The sequence below is a fragment of the Electrophorus electricus genome, chromosome 4 (assembly GCF_041902795.1).
Source record: "Electrophorus electricus isolate QZ-2024a chromosome 4, ASM4190279v1, whole genome shotgun sequence".
In the NCBI taxonomy this organism is placed as follows: Eukaryota; Metazoa; Chordata; class Actinopteri; order Gymnotiformes; family Gymnotidae; genus Electrophorus; species Electrophorus electricus.
The window spans coordinates 7,982,694-8,002,204 of record NC_137500.1 but is presented as its reverse complement, the minus strand read 5'-3'; the positions used below and the strand labels follow the sequence as shown (position 1 = coordinate 8,002,204).

Genomic DNA, 19,511 nt, shown 5'->3' with positions numbered 1-19,511 from the left:
AGAGTAGGCCGCAAGGCTTCATGACCATTCATGTCTATCTGAGGCAACCATTTCAGCCAAAAGCCAGGACGGAGCTCGCAAAACCTGCCGTAAAAAGACTGTCCTGTCGGCTCTGGGGGCTCCAGCACTGAGACAGGACCCCTGAGGGGTGACGGTCTTAAATCACCAACGTTTACAAACGCCTGTACTGAATTCACCTCGGACGGCTGACCTGAGACCTGTGCTACCCGAGCCTCATCTCCCGCGCCGAGCAAGACCCACGTGGCATGGGCATGGAGCTGGGCCTCGGCCTCACTGGGCACGCGCCCGCTAGGAGGGCGGCTCTCTGGAAGGAAGTGACATGGACAAATCGAGCGTGAAAAAGATGAGAGAAGGATGGACAGAGAGACGCAGAGAGAGAGAGATGGATTTCCTGCCATTAGTGATCTATGGGCGATCATGCATCTACTTTCGGCTATACCGTTAATGGCCATCGGGCGCCATTAAGGTCTTTACTGCTATAAACGGCAGGCAGGCACGGCTTTGGACCAGTCCACCTCTATTGTGCTCCGGTTAGAAATCCTGCCGTATCTGGGAATGCAGAGTGAGAGGGTAGAAGCCTATCGGAGCTTAACAGAGCCACCACATTCACGCCAACATTCCTGCTTGTGTTCCTTATGCAAATGTGAGTGGAAGGCAGGGGGAGTTAGTATTAAAAAAAGCTTAGTTTGCCAACAGCATGTGTTATTTTTTTTAAAATCTAAATATATTGTGGAATCCTTAGACCTTGCAAGACATTTTTAAAAGTTCTAATCGCTGCCTAAAGTAGCATGTTCAAACAAGTGCATTACATTCAAAAGAAAATTATGGCAAAAAATCAGAAGGCAAAAAATAAAACATGAAATAATTGAACTGCGCACTGAACAAGACTGTGTAATCCTCTGCCAAAGATTCTAAACTGTGTGTGACCGTTAATAAAAAATTATTGTCACATTTCATGTTTGAACAGAAGAACATCATACGGGGGAAAAAGCAAAGAGATTCCAGGCAAAGTGAGGACATGAGTCTCAAAAGAAAACAGCCTCCAATTAATTCCTCAACAATAGGCTCTCCACATACCTGCAGGGCAAATTCAGCCACGCAGTAAGAGAGAGAGCGAGCTCCCTTTATATCTACTGCAAAATTACCAGTCAATGTACAAAATCAATTTGGCAAAGTGTGTGCATGGATATGAGAGAGAGAGAGGGAGGAATTTGAAGAATAGGAAATGTTGTTTTGGCGCATATAGCTACATTCTCTGTGCCCCTGTGCTGTGCCCCCAGGTTATCCGGGTCATCCAGTGGGCCAGCAGCAGTAGCACTGCGTTCCCGTGGCTCAGTCCCAGCGCTGGGCTACAGAAAGCCCCAAAAGAGCTTTTCATTCTTTTCCAAACAATTTAAACCACTTTTGTATGATAATACAATAATAGCAGCTTCCACACTAATTAGGCGAGCTATTTATAGAGAACTCAGCTGAGCGTCATTCCATCTACAACCCAAAGAGCGCATAAGCCACAGTTGTGTGCCTCCCTGCTGCGGGGGGGTTGGGTGCACAGGTCAGCGCCAGCGCTCAGGTGGCCGGGGCTCTGATTCACAGGCACGTCATAGGTCATGACTGAAACAAGCGCTAGAGATTGCCTCCTTGCTCCGAACCTTTTTCAAACACCTTGTGTAACTTTCTTGTAAACTGTAATTGTTTTTGTTTCCTTTCTATTTACTAAATCTCTCCACAACTGAAATGACTGCCACCAAATAAACCTGGCACAGAGGGGAGAATGGGGCAATATTTCACGCTCCACTCTCGGTTTATTATTCGCCAACATCATTTCTTGACAGGGCTTTGGTTTAACCATGACGCCCCCTACTGGTCAGTACAGGCACTCTGTTCATGAAAAGTCCATTTCTGTGCATTCCTCTACAGTCATTTAAAAGCCATCATGCAGATTATATCACAATCTGCAAAACCCCGCCATGGATTTAACGAGACAGCGCAGAGAACAGTGCGGGAAGAATGTGGGATAGCAGGGCGTTTCTCTCTACAGAACGACACTGAAATAATAACGGAGCCGTGGCGAAATGGACTAAACAGTTCCTTCTGGACAGCATCACAATACCGTTTCTGCTGCGTGCCAGTTTCATAATTAGTCCACTGTATGTTTTGGTTGATATTTTTCTCCATTACCCCTCCAAACGCCCCCCAATACATATTCACAAATCAACACACACGCGCGCTCGCACACACGCTCGCGCGCGCACACACACACACACACACACACACACCTCTCCCTCTCTCTGGAAATGCTCCCACTCTTGCTGGCGCACTTCCCTGGCTGTGTGGATGCTGACTGGTTCGACCCTCCCCCTGCATCTATGCAGTGCTGTGCCATCCGGCGACAGGCTGGCAACAGAAGCATATGTGTGCCACGGCAGGGGCCACGTGGACACACAGGACACGCGGGCGTGGAGGGGCCACGTGGACACACAGGACACGCGGGCGTGGAGGGGCCACGGCAGGGGCACGTGGACACATGGACATGTGGAGGGGGTGCGAGTGTCTCGTTAAAATCCCAATGCTCAGACATCCCCCCACCACCCCGCTCCCATGTGAGCCGCCCCACACGAGCCCTCACCTTGAGAAAGCACTGACCTCTGCACAGCTCCAATGCTATTAAATTAGAGAGATGGGTTTTTAGAAAGGCCACTCACCTCGTCTGAGATCAGTAATAACCCAGAGTGCCAAAGGTAGGCTAATCAAAACTCACGGTTAATATCTTTTTTTATCCTCCTTCTTCCCTTGCACAGTATTTAAAAAAAAAAAAACAAAAAAAAAAAAACAAAAAAAAAAACGAATGAAATTGTGCATAATAACTACATGGAATTCATGGTATGCCTGGATCGCGCATCAAAGCACACACAGGGCCGTGCTACTCATCTTTTACGGTTAATTAAACAAGTTTCCTAAAAGCCCCAAAACTTTAGCTAAATCGCTTTGATCTGTTCAGCAAAGGCGGAGGGAAAGGTTGGTGTTTAATAGCTGGAGCGCTGGTGCTCCCAGTGCACATGTTAAACTGGCTCTTGAGTTAGTGAGAGGAAACACTTTTAAAAACATACTGGCCATGCAGTGTAACGATGATCAAAGAAAACTCTCGCCTTACACCAAAATCAGTATTTCTACGTATTTATAGAGTTTTTCTTGCAAAACAAATGTTAAGATGCGAATTAAAGAAAAAAAAAAAGATCCCAACAGAGTACTTGTTCAAAAAACTTTCCACGCATAAGAAAAACATTTAGTCTCCGTCTCCCAGACGGGTCTGAAGCGCTTCTGCTTTGCAGGGTTCATACAAAACTTCAAAATAAAAAATTCCGGTTCAAGTGCCTTTTGGGAAACAATCCTCTAATCACTCATTTCCGTTCCAGCACGGATGCGCCACACGGACCAGGTGTAGCCCCCTCTCCTCCTGTAAGATGCATTTTCCCCCCGACTCTGTCTGATTCATCCTCACAAGCCCTCGGAGCGAAACATCGATGACCACGGTCCCTAAAAGAGTCATTTCTCACTAGTGGACTCAATAGGAGAGAGAGTTTAGGGGGCAAAGGGGCAGAAAGGGGAGGAGAAGAGAGCGAGTGAAAAAGAGAGAGAGAAAGAGAGAAAGAGGAAAGGAGAGAGGGAGAGAGAGAGAGAAATTGTATTTTCTGTGTGCACTTCTCAAGGTGATGGTGGTGAGCATGGGGAGCAGACATGCAGGGTAACACATTCACATTAAACACCTCTGTCACACTAAACACCTATGTCACATTAAACACCTCTGTCACACTAAACACCTCTGTCACACTAAACACCTATGTCACATTAAACACCTCTGTCACACTAAACACCTATGTCACATTAAACACCTCTGTCACACTAAACACCTCTGTCACACTAAACACCTATGTCACACTAAACACCTCTGTCACACTAAACACCTCTGTCACACTAAACACCTATGTCACATTAAACACCTCTGTCACACTAAACACCTATGTCACATTAAACACCTCTGTCACACTAAACACCTCTGTCACACTAAACACCTATGTCACACTAAACACCTCTGTCACACTAAACACCTCTGTCACACTAAACACCTATGTCACATTAAACACCTCTGTCACATTAAACACCTCTGTCTGAAGCAGCCAGTCAGACACAGGCAAAGCACACGCACACATTCTTCTAGCCTGAGGACAAATGACTATGCCTTTCTATATACATACACACACACACACACACATATATATTCATTCACTGAAAGAGAGAAATATAGACATATCCAAAATTGTAGTGAAGTACACATGGTTTCCAGAGAAACATCAGCTGTGCAAGCAAAGTGCTTCTGAATTTGTAGGAGGAACCAGTTTATACTAGAAAAAAAGTCTAAAAGTATATTTTTTATATATAATGTGTGTGTGTGTGTGTGTGTGTAACTTGTGCTCCAACAGTGAGAGAACAGGTATGAATGCAGCTAATCAGGTGTAAGTGTAATACCTAATCAATTCATGAATACATTAGGCCGCTCTAATGGCCAAGGTGGAGAGGCCCAGCACTGATGCATTGCATAGATGATTGAGCAGAACATGGAACAGCAACACAATCAATAGCATATAGAGTAAGTAAACCCAAGGGGGATGGCAAGCACCAATCAGCTGCCTGGAATGTATTAAGCCACACTATATAGGAAGCTGAGCAACATTCCAGATCTGCTTCACACTAAACAGTGCTGTGGTAATGGGAGGCCTTGTGAATGCTTTCAACTAGGAAACCTTTCCTGAGCATGCAAATAACCCCCAACCCCCTTTATCTATGCATGGATATGTACTTAACCAACATCAAAATGCACATTAAAAAAAGCCCACATACAAACACTTAACAATAACAGCTACCATAGCTCTTCAAAGAAGAGCTAAAACACATCAGAACGGTTTTTTGGGTTTTTAATGGGCTAATTGCTCTCAGCATGCTGGCTGGGCCTCCGCGTTTGTCTACGTGGGTCTCGGTGAAGCGCTTCAGGTATCAAACCCCACCCAGCGCAGTGAACCATGTGCAGGTGAGCGTGGGGGTAGGAAGGGTCTTACGACCCAGCATCGGATCCCTTACGCCGACCCACAACCCCTCGACCCCTTGCTGGGCCCTCGGAGGGGAGGGGTGGGTGTGACCAGAAGCGGCCTCAAAGGATCAAGACCGAGGCATCTATGCCCGCTAGCGCATTGACCTCTGGAGGGGTGGATCTTTCCTTCCCTCATTCTCTTCACCTGCTTCTCTCTACCTGCTTCTCTCCCTCCATCATGGAGGGGGAGGGAGAGATGGACAGATAGATAGAGAGAGAGAGGAGGGGAGAGAATGCTACGTCTTTGAAAACAATTAGAAGCAGGCGCCTTATTGAGTGAGTGGCTGCGTTTAAGTGAAACTGATGAAACGTGTGTGTGTGTGTGTGTGGTGAGGCGGCGTGTATAAGTATGTGAAACGGGGTCATAGGTTAATCCCTATTGATTCAGCTCAGGTCTGCATACAGCACCGCTGGGAAAGGGCCACTTCTGCTGGCAATCAGCTAGCACAAATACACAATAAATCTTACTGTCCACAGCTTCTGATCACCAACAGCTCAGGCCAGCCACTAAAGAGAACCAGGGAGTGTGCACGTCCTACAGGCTAAAGGCTAACAGCTAAAGAGAACTAGGGAGTGTGCACGTCCTACAGGCTAAAGGCTAACAGCTAAAGAGAACCAGGGAGTGTGCACGTCCTACAGGCTAAAGGCTAACAGCTAAAGAGAACCAGGGAGTGTGCACATCCTACAGGCTAAAGGCTAACAGCTAAAGAGAACCAGGGAGTGTGCACGTCCTTCAGGCTCCCAAACTCCAGAGTGCAGACTGAGTTAAAGAACCCAGCGCAGCCTGTTGGAGACGAGACGCTGGCACATGTGGCTCACACACACTGGAACATATAATCGTGGCCGAGCACAGGTCAGTGTGGCATGCACACCAGCTCACTTACATGCGTACCACTTCCATTTGGTTTGTTTTTATTTTTGTGTTGAGTACTCTTCCTTTGAGTAGTTCTAAAAGCGCGTGCGTGTGTGTGTGTGTGTGTGTGTGCGTGTGCATGTGTGCACACATGCCCGCATACTATAGCTTTAATAGGGGAAAGTCCAACAGCATGGCATACACACACCCCAAGACAAAGCATAATCAATGTCCCCCGATCCTCATATCAATCACTTATAAGATCATTGGGCTAATTTTGTCTGGCGATAACAAATCAACAGTTAGTTGCCCCTTTTACACAGTAAATGAGTTTTTTGGAGATATTTAATAAGCTGTTTGGGCAAAGACGACCTGGGCCGTCAGAGGTCATGACCTCTGGTTATACCTGGGCGTGTCTGGAGAGATCTCAGACAATCGTTTCGATTGCAACGAACCTGTGGCGGAATCTTGAGAGCACATGTGCAAACACACCCCCACGCGCTCACTCACGCACACCTGCGTGCAAGCCTCCCACCTAGCTGCGTAACCACCGCCCACAACAGCCAATTAGACAAATGAAAAGCACCATTCATAAGGAGGGTTCGGCCTCGCTGGTTGATCAATGCGAGAGATCTAAAGCAACGGCCGTGATGAAACTGCGCGGGCATTTCATTGTGAGCAAACTGCGCATCCTGGCTAGGGCTTGGGAAACTAATATAATAATATTTTCCAAATCAATAATAATTCTCTGCCTTTTCCTCTCAATCTTTTCATCTCTCTCCCCTTCTCCACTCTCTTCATTTCCCTCCCTCCCTCCTTCTCTCTCTCTCTCTCTCTCTCTCTCTCCTTCCCTCCCTCCCTCTCTCTCTCTCTCTAATCCGACCATGCAGGGAATAAGTGTATGCACCATGAACACATTTCATTTTCCCAGTTGGTTTTCAGCGGGCCCAGAGGTGAGCTTTAATAAGGATCAATGGCACTTTATCTGGGACAGGACCCACTTCACAGCATGCAAATTAAACACCAACACTTACAAGGGGAAAAAAAGAAAAAGAAATGGATTTAATTAAAAAAATGTAGAACCACAGGCTCTGGGAATTCAATTAAAGGATTTATGCAAAGGTTGGCTAGCTTTCTGTGTTGCAGTGGTGCTTGTATAATGAGCATTTCATATTAAAAATCAATAGGTAATCTAGGGTGGAAGATCGGCCGCTTACATACAGTTTTGAAATCAATTTGAAAAGTAGTCCATCATGGCAGTGTCACTACAGTCCGCACCGGGCGCTCGGTACTGGTCTGAACTGGGGGTCACGAACCTGGACGGACCTGGGTTGGGGAGGGGTTAGGGGCGGGGTTAGGGAGGAGTTATGGAGGGGCTTGGGATGGGCACAACAGCAGAGGAGGAGTTATGGAACCTCTTTCCACAAAGCACTGTGAGAATATCAAATATAGTACACGTGCTTACAGACATTAAATGTTACTCAGAATGCTAGCGTACTAAAAAACCGCGACCCGGCCATGTCATTTCTTCTTTTTGTAATGTAATATAGTGTGACTGACAGACACCGTGTTTGGTGCTTACAATGCAGTCTTTTTTTAAAAACACAAATTAAGCAATCCCATTTAAAAAAAAAAAAAAAAAAAAAAAAAGCACATCCGCATTTGCCAGAAACACATACGAGCGTTGTCGTCCGAGTCGTGCCCAACGGAGCTCCGTTGTCAGCCGGAGGAGGCGCGGTACAGCCCAGCTAACTGCAGCTATGCCACAGCCAACTCGCATTGGGGCGGAATCAGTCAGGCGGGCGGGCTGGGCGGATGAGCCCTGCAGATGGATGGGCTGCAGCGGGACTCTGACTGGGGGTCACGCGGAGCTGCCTGACAGCTGCCGGTCCTGTGCGACAGCCGACCGCCAGCCTCTGATTGGCTCCTTATCGATTCCCATGCGCCCGTCGCCATGTTGACCGATCCACAATAAACCGTTTACTCTGCTGCCTTTGTGCGGCGAGCCACGCGCTTGGAAGAGCGGCTGTGTGTGAGTGTGAGAGAGAGAGAGAGAGAGAGAGAGAGAGAGGCTGCGTATGTGCTTTATTTTAATGAAAAGGTAGCCTATATCTTGGTAGACAATAATCCTGGTAATAGGATTGTGCTGGGACACACATGTCAATACAAGCAAATGGGACTGTTGCCTTCTAGGCCTCAGATTGTCTTCCAGAGCCTTAATAGGGAAAGAGAGAGAGAGAGAGAGAGAGAGAGAGAGAGAGAGAGGCATACAGACAGAGAGATACAGAGAGAGAGAGAGAACAGACAGAGAAGTCAGAGTTGGAATGTCTACACAGTGCTCTCCAAACAGGTGAGATTAGAGTCTTTCAGAGCTCCGTGCTGGCCGTGCTTTTAACTCTTCGGTTAAAGGGCAGTGCGTGGTCTTAACGCCCCCCAAACATCAGAGCGAGAGTGTGGGCAGGGTGTCTGGTGCTGGCACGCCCCACTCCTCCATCTCCCACCGAGCCCTAATCGCCCATTATGAGCCTATCAGACGGGCGGGCAGCTGCCTGGGCCGACGTGCGCTGGAGAGAGTCCCGGGTCCGCTCCTCCGCTCCACTACGCCCCAGCGCGCGCCTGTCAGGCGGCCTGCCCGGCTGCGAACCTCTGCGGAGGCTGATAACAGCGCCTGACCTTACAGGCGCTAACCAGCCGAAAACACGGAGCGGCACCCGGCCACGCAACAGCAGGGGGGGACGGAGCCGGCGCGACATTACAAACGAGGGGGAAAAAAAATGATGGGGGACAGATAGAAGAATAGGGAGAGAGAGAGAGAGAGAGAGAGAGAGAGAGAGAGGGAGAGAGAGAGAACGTCTCGGTGTTGTGGCGTGCTAATAGAAGCAGAGCTCTCGTTAGCTAGGCATGAAAAGAAATCCATCAGCTCACCCCTCACGCCATGAAGCGGAGGGGACCAGGGACTGAGGAGGGCAGGGGTGGGGGGGGAGATTTAAGCCCCCATAAGGCAAAGGGTCGCGCCAGCCTCTCAGCAGCCCGGTTAAATTACCTCGCAGGCAAGTGGTGAGACAAGTGCCAATGCACAGAGGAACTTGTTAAAGTCTCCCTTTTAGAGCAAACCGCCGGCTAATATACGACTATTGGGCCGTGGTCAAAAGTTCACGCCGTGCATATGTAAAAAGGTAGCGGCAGGCCTGGGGCAGAATCCCGGGGAAAATAATTGCCCTAAAATGCTGAAAGCGCGCGGCGAGGCGCGGGGCGAGCTCCTCCCCGTGCCGGGGCGGGGGGGCACGCAGGGAGTGGAGGGGATGGCCCCCTCTCCCAACAGTGCCTCTCTCCCACCGCACAGAGCCGCGCAGCACCCGGGCCAGGCGCCTCAGAAATGTCATGCCAGACACACGAAAACAGCTGCCCAATAACACGTACAAAAAGGTTACGGCCGTCAGATGGGACGGCTGTAACGTGCGCGCGCAGCGTTACGCAGCGATAAACATTTTTAGCCTTTATGCAAACATTTGACCTTGAGATGCAAGACTGAGAGTGAGAGGAGGCTAATCCTATCCATGACAAAACAGTAAATCATAATCATATTTACCTGGGTAGTAAGTGTTTATTTGTATGAACAATAAAATATAATGCTACTAAATTAAAACATTATTCCAAAGGAATATTAATACAATAAAGAAAGGCAAGCTGGTATTTTTGCGTGCTTCTCAGTAGGGGTCTTGGTTGTATCACACATACAGCTGTGCATTTGAGCATGTTAATGACTTCAAACATGCTGAAACTGACACGCACATTTGAGCACCTACAGAACAGGCTGAGTGCCAATCTTACGACATCTGAGGCTGTGCAGGACCACTCGCACAGCCAAAATCAAAAATAAGCTTTAATGGAATTTAGCAGCAGGGAAGTTTTTTTGGTGTCGTTTTTATTTTCTGCTTTGAATCCTATGAGCCTGAAAGGCTGAGCCACATTATTTAGAATATTAGAGAGAGTAGCGTGGTACTGACATTCTCTACAGAGCTGTTAATATTAGAGAGAGTAGAGCGTGTTAGAGAGTAGAGCGGTACTGACATTCTCTTTTAATGATCACCTCTCTCTCTCATCTCCATTCTATAGATATGACACAGCCGTAACATACATCTGCACGTCAGAGACACAGAGTGTGTGTGTGTGAGCGTGTGTGTGTGTGTGTGTGTGTGTGTGTGTGTGTGTGTGTGTGTGTGTGTGTGTGTGTGTGAGTGAGAGAGAGAGAGTGAAAGTGATCGTGTGTAAGAGAGTATAGAATAGAAACAGAAACAGAACAGCACTTTTTCTGTTCAAACACAAAATATACACACCTCTGACAAGATTTCTTGAACTCTTTAAAACCCTACACTGCATCTTTTGAAGAGAATATAAGGAATGGAGTTATGTCACGCAAGCGTTTAGGAGAAAATGCTGAATATGTTAAAATATCAGCACAATATCTTTACAACTGGCATGCCCTAGAGAATAGTCAAACCATATCTTAACTTTATTCCATGTGCATATCATATTTATTTATTTAATTGTATGTGTACATGTTTGTGATCACATATATGTATTATATGTATGTGTGTGAGAGAGAGTCTACAGAAGGTGTATATCCAAAGCTTTATATATATATATATATATATATATATATATATATATATATATATATATATATATATAATTTCTTTTCTTTTAACATTTCTGTTCATCGCTTTGGTAGCAGTTGTTAATTCTGGCCAATTTGAATGTGAGAGGGAGAGACAGAGTGAGAGAAGACTAATGAAATATGTGGACCTGATGGTGTACTGATGACTATGACTAAATATTCAAGCCCTAAATGTCATTTGGCTGTTCTAAAACTGTTTCACCTGGTTCTGCGTGTAGGTTTCTTCACTGAAATCTTGAATCAAGGACTAATAACAACAGTCATTAAATCCAGAGAAAGATTTGACCCTAACGATTACAGAGACATCTGTGTGAACAGTAATCTGGGGAGCAGCATTTTAAATTCTAGATTTCTGAACTTCCTTACTAAGCACAATGTCCTGAGCAGAAGACAAATTGGATTTTTACCAAATTACCACACCACGCATCATATTTACACCACACACACCCTAGCTGATAAATATGTTGTCCAAAATAAAAGCAATATTTGCATGCTTTAAAGACTTTAAAAAGACTTTTGATTCCATCTGGCACCAAGATTTACTTCACAAAATTATAGCAAGTGGTATATGAGCTAAAACGTTTGATCTCATTAAGTCAATGTATACAGGAAATGGGCGTGGAATAAAAATTGGCCATAAACGAACAAACCTCTTTAGGAAGGGGGAGTGAGACAGGAATGCTGTCTAAGCCCAACACTTTTTATATCTGTATTAATGAATTGGCAAAAATACTAGAAGAATCTACAGCTCCTGGTCTCACTCCGCATGACTCAGATATTAAATTCTTGCTCTACGCAGACAAGCCACCGTACAGGGTCTACAGCAGAACCTAGACCCGCTGTCCCCCACCGTACAGGGTCTACAGCAGAACCTAGACCCGCTGTCCCCCACCGTACAGGGTCTACAGCAGAACCTAGACCCGCTGTCCCCCACCGTACAGGGTCTACAGCAGAACCTAGACCCGCTGTCCCCCACCGTACAGGGACTACAGCAGAACCTAGACCCGCTGTCCCCCACCGTACAGGGACTACAGCAGAACCTAGACCCGCTGTCCCCCACCGTACAGGGTCTACAGCAGAAGCTAGACCCGCTGTCCCCCTCCCTACAGGGACTACAGCAGAACCTAGACCCGCTGTCCCCCACCGTACAGGGTCTACAGCAGAACCTAGACCCGCTGTCCCCCACCGTACAGGGTCTACAGCAGAACCTAGACCCGCTGTCCCCCACCGTACAGGGTCTACAGCAGAACTTAGACCCGCTGTCCCCCACCGTACAGGGTCTACAGCAGAACCTTCTGTGCTATAAAACAACATATTTCCGTAGAAATTCCAATCAAAATTTGGCCAAAAACATTTGAATCTATAATTGAATGAACTGCTGTGAGGAACTAATTGGACAAACATCCAGTTGAGACGCTGCATGCAGAGTTCTGTAAAAGATTTTAGAGGTCCACTGGAACTCCATAAACAGTGCATACGGGGCTGAAGTGGGCAGATATCCATTAGTAATAAAGATACAAAAAAGGGCAATCAAATTCTGGACACATTTACAACACAGCGACACAAACTCATATCATTGTAAAGCTCTGCAGTACCAAGAGAACAGTCACTCAGCTGGCCCTGAAACACAGTTGAGCATTAACACACACTATCACAGACTAACACTACACTATCACGCACTAACATTACACAAGCTCAGGAACACAACATAACAGCAAACCCAGTCAGAATCACCAAAATTACAAAACAACTCTCACAAAACTATATCAACTATTGGGAAACTCGATCAAAATCACAGATTAAAATGGAGTGTCATCTGGCCCTAAACTGACAGTACAGTGTGGCAGAATACCTAAGCATGCTGTCTGATCTAAGACTGGGGTCCACCTGACCAAGTACAGACTCAACGACGACCGCCTGGCCATAGAGGCCGGCAGACATAAACAGTCCTGGCTAGCTGAAGAGCAGTACCAGGACTGGAAGATCCAGACACAGCTGCACTTTCTAACCGAATGTACAAAATGTATCCAAATTAAAACTAAATTCTTTACCAGAATTAGCAACATATTCCCCAAGTTTATAAGTCTCCCTGATGAGGAGAAGCTGCCATGTGTTCTTGTTATAAACAGTGAGTGAGCATATCAGATACCACAGATACAGAGCTTGTTATTATTATTATTATTATTATTATTATTATTAATAATAATAATAATAATAATAATAATAATTTCTTCATCAAAGCTTTGGCAATACAAATGTCAAAGCACCATTGAATTGAAATTGAGTAAGAATGTGTGTGTGTGTGTGTGTGTGTGTGTGTGTGTGAGAGAGTGGGAATACGCGTGTGCATGTGTGCTGGGGTGCAGAAGGTCAGATGAGCTACAGTCACTCACTGCTCCAGCAGCAGTGAATAAGTGGAAACACACACCTCCTGCACTTAGAAAGCAGCAGAGGTGGCGCCACGCACGCACGCACGCACGCACGCCAGCCTGTCCAAGAACACTGCCCTCACTCCCTAAGCAGCGCTCCGTTCATTTGTTTGAATGCTAACCCAGAGAGGCCCTTCCAGGTCAGGAAGCCTCTGCTCCCGCATCCAGGAGGTGCTTCCACCACCGCGCTGCTCCGCGCCGGGCTCTCATATTGTTCTGCGCCTCGGAACGGCCGCGTTATGCTTATGTCTGCAACCTCAGGCCTCCCAGGATCACAGATGTGTTTTCAGGCAATTAAAACGATACCATCTTCATATCAGCGCAAACAATAAATAAAATAATACCAGGCTTTTATATTAAACCCCGCGCTACCCACAGTCCGGGCAGGCCGGAGAGCAGGAGGGGAGAGGCGCTTTAACCAGCTTATCTCTGGACTCCGAGGCAGCGTTCAGCTTCAGGGACTGGGCCGTAATCACAGACAAATTAACTGCCTCGTCAGCAACCGATGCTAATTACTAATGATGCCTTTGCTTTCCTCTGTTGTTATGTTTGAAAATGAGAGCATAGTCTCAATTTTTTATTTTAAAGATAAAGATCTAGTTTTCAGCATTATTTGTATCCATGTTATTTTAATTTGCGCTCTTTGTTTATTTGATTAAGTTGAACGGTGAGAATGTGGTCATCGTCTTTTCTGGCGGTGTGAGGGAGAGGCCGTGTTCCATTTGGACATCCCAGCTCAAGTATGAAGGAAGAGTATGGAACTGAAGGAGTGTTTGGGAGTTACTGTCGAACGCTCGGGACCAACCTGTGACAAATTCATACCACCCATCACTTCTCTATCAAACAGAATCTGTTCAGATGAGCGTTATTGGAACTGACGTGGACGCTCTATCAAAGTGCGCCATCGGTGCGCACACAGACCTGGTGAAAAGTGGAGAAAACTGCAGACACGGGGAGTGGTGATATTTAAAACAAAGCATACATCACATGCAGCGTGTCGCCCAGAGCAGCCGGCAGGGGGGAGGCTGAGTATGAGCAGCAGATAGGGGCAGGATTTATGATGATGTTCAGTTTTAGAGTTTTAGAGGAAGTGTGCGCGACTTCCAGCTTCTGGATAAAAACGTCTGAGTGAAGTCTGCAGGAAAGCGGCTCGTGTGAGTTATGCCACGGTAGAGTATATGAGTCTGACAGCAGCACACGCACGCACGCGCGCGCTCTCACGCACGTGTGCATTATGCAAGCCCAAAGATACACCTCTCAAATCACACTCGCTGCAATATGACAAATATGTGCTTCCATAAGCAGATCACGCAAAAATGAGAAACGTTTTTGTTCAGCGATTAAAGAAGCGGAGAGCTCGCCGGAACAAGCACACGAAGACAAAGGCGACAGCAGCACTCAGCGGGACCGGGACCGTGCCTGGGGCGGGAATGACCGGCACTTACCAGTGACTTGGTGAAAGGCCGGGCCAGTGTGAAGAGGAGAGTCATGAGCCACCAGCCGCGGTGGATGCCGGTGTACATCATGTTCCCGGGGTGCACGGCGTTGGAGCTGACCCCGTAGGGCGAAAGGCGGCGATGCAGCTCGCTGGAGAAGAGGATGTTGCAGAGCTTGGCGCGGTTGTAGGCCAGCATGGACCAGTAGGCTCTGCGCGGTGGGGACAGCAGGCACAGGTCCACCTTGCCACACGAGTCCACCAGGTCTGTGAACCTGCGGGACGCAGAGCGGGTAGAAACGGCTCAGCACCTGGATCTTACTCGCTTCAACTGCATTCATTTCCTCCTTGCAAGCAGGAAGTCTAAAGGCTTCCTGGGTGAGGCACAACAGCTGAAAGCTGGATGAGGTTTCCGCTGCACCCGTAACGAGGCCGCGGTCTCCGTTAAGCTCCGTGCTAACAGGACGGCGTTTGATGTTCAGGATTACCTTTTGGGCGGATATTTGTACAAACGCCAACGGGAGTGCGTGGGGGGGGGGGGTTCCCAGGCCTGACCCGGCAGGGTGTGGAGCGGCTCCACTCCACCCTGCCTTAATGAAATCAAAGCAGCAACATCATGTTCTTTATTTGGCTCCGACCGAGCTGTTAAACGCCAGATGTTTGACAAGACAGGGAATGTGTGTGTGTGTGTGTGTGTGTGTGTGTGTGTGTGTGTGTGTGTGTGTGTGTGTGTGAGACTCTCAAGACACGCTACACTGTGAAGAATTCTCCCTCCCCGTGAGAGTGCGTGCGACTGTTCCAACCCTGCCCCTCTACCCGAACACAGTCAACGTTTACATCTTCATTAAAGCCATTACGCAGCAGCCAATCAGAGTCTCCTATTTGCTGCTGACAAGCCCCGTGTCCCCCGGTTGGTTGGGCCCTGACACACTGCGTCTCTGCCTGAATAAAGAACAACACGTGGAGGCTGGGTCTGGGCACGGCCTAGCCACTCTCCAGCCCACCTGGTCTGGATTAGTCTTCCGAAAGATGAGAATGTGAATTCGAGGTCATTGTGCAGCTAAAAGATCAGGGGCAGAGTTTACACACAATCTGAAAACAGAAGGCTGAAGCCCCATACAGCGCTGGCTTGTGTGTGCAGGTTTTTCTCCATCATCCTGTCAGTCTTGCTTGAACTGAGCATGTCCAGCACCTGTCTAATGTCACTGAGCTCCCTAAGCCTCAGGGCAAGGAGGAGAGATAAAGTTTGGAAGCGAGACTACATTCTGTTCTGCCAACGCAGGATTTCTCCACCGCCCCATCCGCTCTGTGCGCTCCCCTCACCTGTCCGGCCCGGTCAAGGTTTTACGTGGTGGCCAAGCTTCACAAAATATAATTTCTCGCCGGGTCAAAGGTCAAACCTTTAAACTCAAAACGGCACGCATTAAAGCGAGTGAATGGGTGTGAGCGGGGGAGGAAATGGAGAACGGCAGAAAAGCTGGAACCCAATAAGAAATCTTTCAGTGTAACTGCCTGTAATTGGAACAAAAGGTCAATGTTAAACTGTGAGGCTAAATGACAGCGTTCCAGTAGTGTGTGTGTGTGTGTGCGTGCGTATTCCTCCCTCACCTCCATCAGCACTAATCCCTCTTTGAGGGGGTTATGGGATGAGTTATGGTAGGGAGGAAGCTCTGGATGGGGGTGGATGGGGCCAAAGAGGTGCGTGTGTGTGTGTGTGTGTGGGGGGGGGGGGGGGGGGGTAAAATGGATCACCAGAAAGTGGCTCCAGTCTCTCCCGTCCTAAACAGTAAAACCCGATCTAAGAGCCCGTTGTTTTAGTTTGGACAGCCTGTGCCATCAAAAGGGGAAATTCTTTTGCTGTCATCGTGATGACCTATCACAGCACCCCCCCAGCTATTCGCTCTCGTGAGACGCTCCTGTTCCACGCAGCCCGTGCTGGCCGGGGCCCCTCCCCCCCCCCTCGCCCAATAAAGTGTGCTTATGGGAAAACGCTCTCTAGCCATGCGTGCCAGCGCGGTCTACCCCAGACGCCTGAGCGCTGAGGCATTGCAGCAGGTCAAATCAATCACAGCCATTCTGTTCCAATTTAATCAACCTTTATCAAATCTCAGGCCAAAATCAATGCCTCATATCCTGCTTCACCAGGGCTTGCATGGACGAGGAATCCACATGTGACGCGACTCTGTTGGGCTAATACTGCATAATGTATTCCGAGGCTGGGGAATTTGGCACCAAGTCAGTCGCAGGGCTGCGGTTGTACTGCGGCTGGCCCGGGGTTGACGGGTGCGGGCTTGAAACCAAAACACGGACGCGGGCCGCAACCCTGATAAATAAGCCCCACCGTCCTGCCGGGCTGAAGCGTTACCGCGGGTCTAGAAATGCCGGTTTCGCCCGTGGTTAGAACGTGTTACAATTAGCCTGGAAGGTCCCTTTTAAAAGTGGTGAACCCGGTCCAATCCTTGCAGAGCAGTGGGCGTGGCCTTCCATGCAGGGGGTGGGGCAGGGGAGGAGCTCAGACCTGTGGGACTCGGAGGAGAGCACCAGGACGCGGGCGGGGGCCGAGCGGCGCAGCACGTCCTGCAGCAGCTGCACCAGGTAGAAGTGGCCCAGGTGGCAGATCTGGAAGGTGGACTCCAGCCCATCCTCAGTCAGACGCCAGGGCTGCGAGCACACGGCTGCGTTACACACCAGGACATGGAGAGGCCTACACACACACACACACACACACACACACACACACACACACACACACACACACACGCACCTTTTACTTTTTTTTTTTAGCTTTTAAAACGCACGACTGAAAGAGTTCATTACCATTAATCAGATACAGTTGAGGAGTAATGCGAGTTATGCGCAACAACAGAGTTATTAACCGTCTCGCGGATGGCAAAAGTTTCTGCTGTTCTTGGATCCCACATTTTTCCGTCCCGGTGATCAGTCACAAAACCCAGAGGTTCTGCAGGCCAGGAACAGCACCTCTCAAAACGACCGCGGTGCTGTGATGACAGGAAGGAAATGAGAGAGCGAATGCCAGACGGGCAGAGCGTGCTGGGAGCCAGCCCGAATGGCAGAGCTTTCCAGAAGATCAGCCTGGGTCGGGCTGCGGAAAGGAGAGGGACCCTGTGGGATCATTGGGGACTCAACATTGGATTAACACTCTGCCGAATTAAATGCTGAAATATATTGTTCATATTACCACTGTCGAGCCCAAAACAGTACATCAGAGTGCCGTGCGGGTGACGACACCGATGTCGTCCCGTTAAACGGGCGCTCATGGACAGGGGGCCGGAACAGGCCGAGCACCGATTCGGACGGTGACCCCGGCAAGGTCACAGTCCTGTACGGATCCCTCACTCCAGAGCGAACGCTTGGGAAAGTCTGACGCCGCAGAAGACCCTTGGCTCTGATAGAGTCGCTCCACCGGTCCTGAACCCAAGGCGGCGAAGCAGAACAGTCTGAATCCACCCCACCAATTTTTAATTCCTTCCATTAGAATTAATGATGAGGGCCACAGGCAGTTTGTGTACTCTGTGTTTAAGACCTCCACTATTAATTAAAAACTGGTTGGTGGAAAATTAACGGAGGAATTGTTATGCCCCTGCTATAATGAGCCTTCCACATGACATAAAAAAAAAAAAAATGGGAGATTGCTTCCAGGTCCAGGCAGGAGTGTGTGTCGGCCTCTGAGCAGGAGAACAGAGCCGGCGTGCCGCTGCACCCAGCACCTCGGGAATAGGTGACCTTCAGATCCCAAGGATGGCTCTTCCTCAGACAGCGCCAGCGATGTCTAGGAAGCAAGCTCAGGCGTAGCTCTAATTCCAGACGGTCGGCTTATTGAGGGACAGTCGAAGGACGTCTCCTCTGCAATCAAAAGAAAGGCCAAGAATGTTCTTAAGATGGCCAAAGGGGTGCAGGACGTTAACGACCTACAGCAGGGAGGATCCTGAGTCAGAACTTCAGTCAGAACTTCTCTCTCTCTCTCTCTCTGCTAGGACAATACAAAGGACACATACACAGGGTGAACCCAAAACATTCATTCACACACACACATGTGCGTACACAAACAGACTCTATACGGGGCTTATTGAAGCACAGTTCCATAAAGAGGAAGTGTCTATTTTAGTGAATCCCATTAAACTATAGGACTTCCTCACTATGATCTGCAGGACCTCCCTGCAACCCTGGGGTCTATCCCCATAGCAGAGCAGGAGTACCCCCACATTACACACATGCTCTCAGCCACTTCCCCCAAAGTCCCCAGCCAGCATGGACCTGGCTTTAGTTACTTCTAAATTACCCCACCAGCTAAGGTTCCCCAGATTAAAAGGCCCAAACGGAAAGTTATCGGCTCGGGTTCCGTGCGCCGCATGTGAGAGAGAGCCAGACCCCCCCCCCCCCCCCCCCCCGACATCAACTGCTTTGCAAGATAAGGAAAAAGGAAGAGAGAAGGCCCTTTAATGATGAGGTCATCAGTAGGGGTCCCGGGGGGGGCCCACTGAGGGGTGCTGCGTCAGGGCAGCCATCAGGACCCCATCTCTTCCTACAGCACAGGCTGGTGGCCCCCCCCCACCCGGCTTCATATCCGAGGTGGCTGATTGAATGGGCCTCAGTGGGAGAGAGGGCCGCGTATTGCTGTTTGGCCTATAAACTGGAGCTAATCCTCCTGGTGTGTGGCCGTGGTTTAACAGCGCGCCTTTAATGCAGCTCCCCACCACGCCTGTCCTCATAAGCAAAAAGCTAACAAACGGCTTTAATAGGCAGGCCCACGTAATGCAAAACCTCCCTCTAAACTTATTAGCGCGGGCGAGGGGGTTGGCCGCAGATGCGCAATTTACATGCCGGGCTGGCGGGGGCGGTAACGGGCGAGCGGGGAGGAATAACGCGCCGTATTTACTTTAAAAGAACTCCCAGGGCACGACCTTTGACCCAAGGATAATCTTCCCGCATAA

At 48.7% G+C, this 19,511-nt stretch overlaps 1 protein-coding gene across 3 annotated transcripts in view; it reads right to left on the bottom strand.

Annotated features, from left to right (window-relative positions):
* The window catches only part of wwox (WW domain containing oxidoreductase), a 135,973-nt gene that overhangs the window by 80,431 nt on the left and 36,031 nt on the right, over window positions 1-19,511 (bottom strand). For all 3 annotated transcript variants that reach the window (XM_035536298.2, XM_035536297.2, XM_035536300.2), the window contains 2 exons: window positions 17,078-17,263; window positions 14,570-14,834 (listed from right to left, as the gene is read on the bottom strand). In XM_035536298.2, the coding sequence (XP_035392191.1) occupies window positions 14,570-14,834; window positions 17,078-17,263 (451 nt within the window). The remainder of the gene's footprint in view (window positions 1-14,569; window positions 14,835-17,077; window positions 17,264-19,511) is intronic.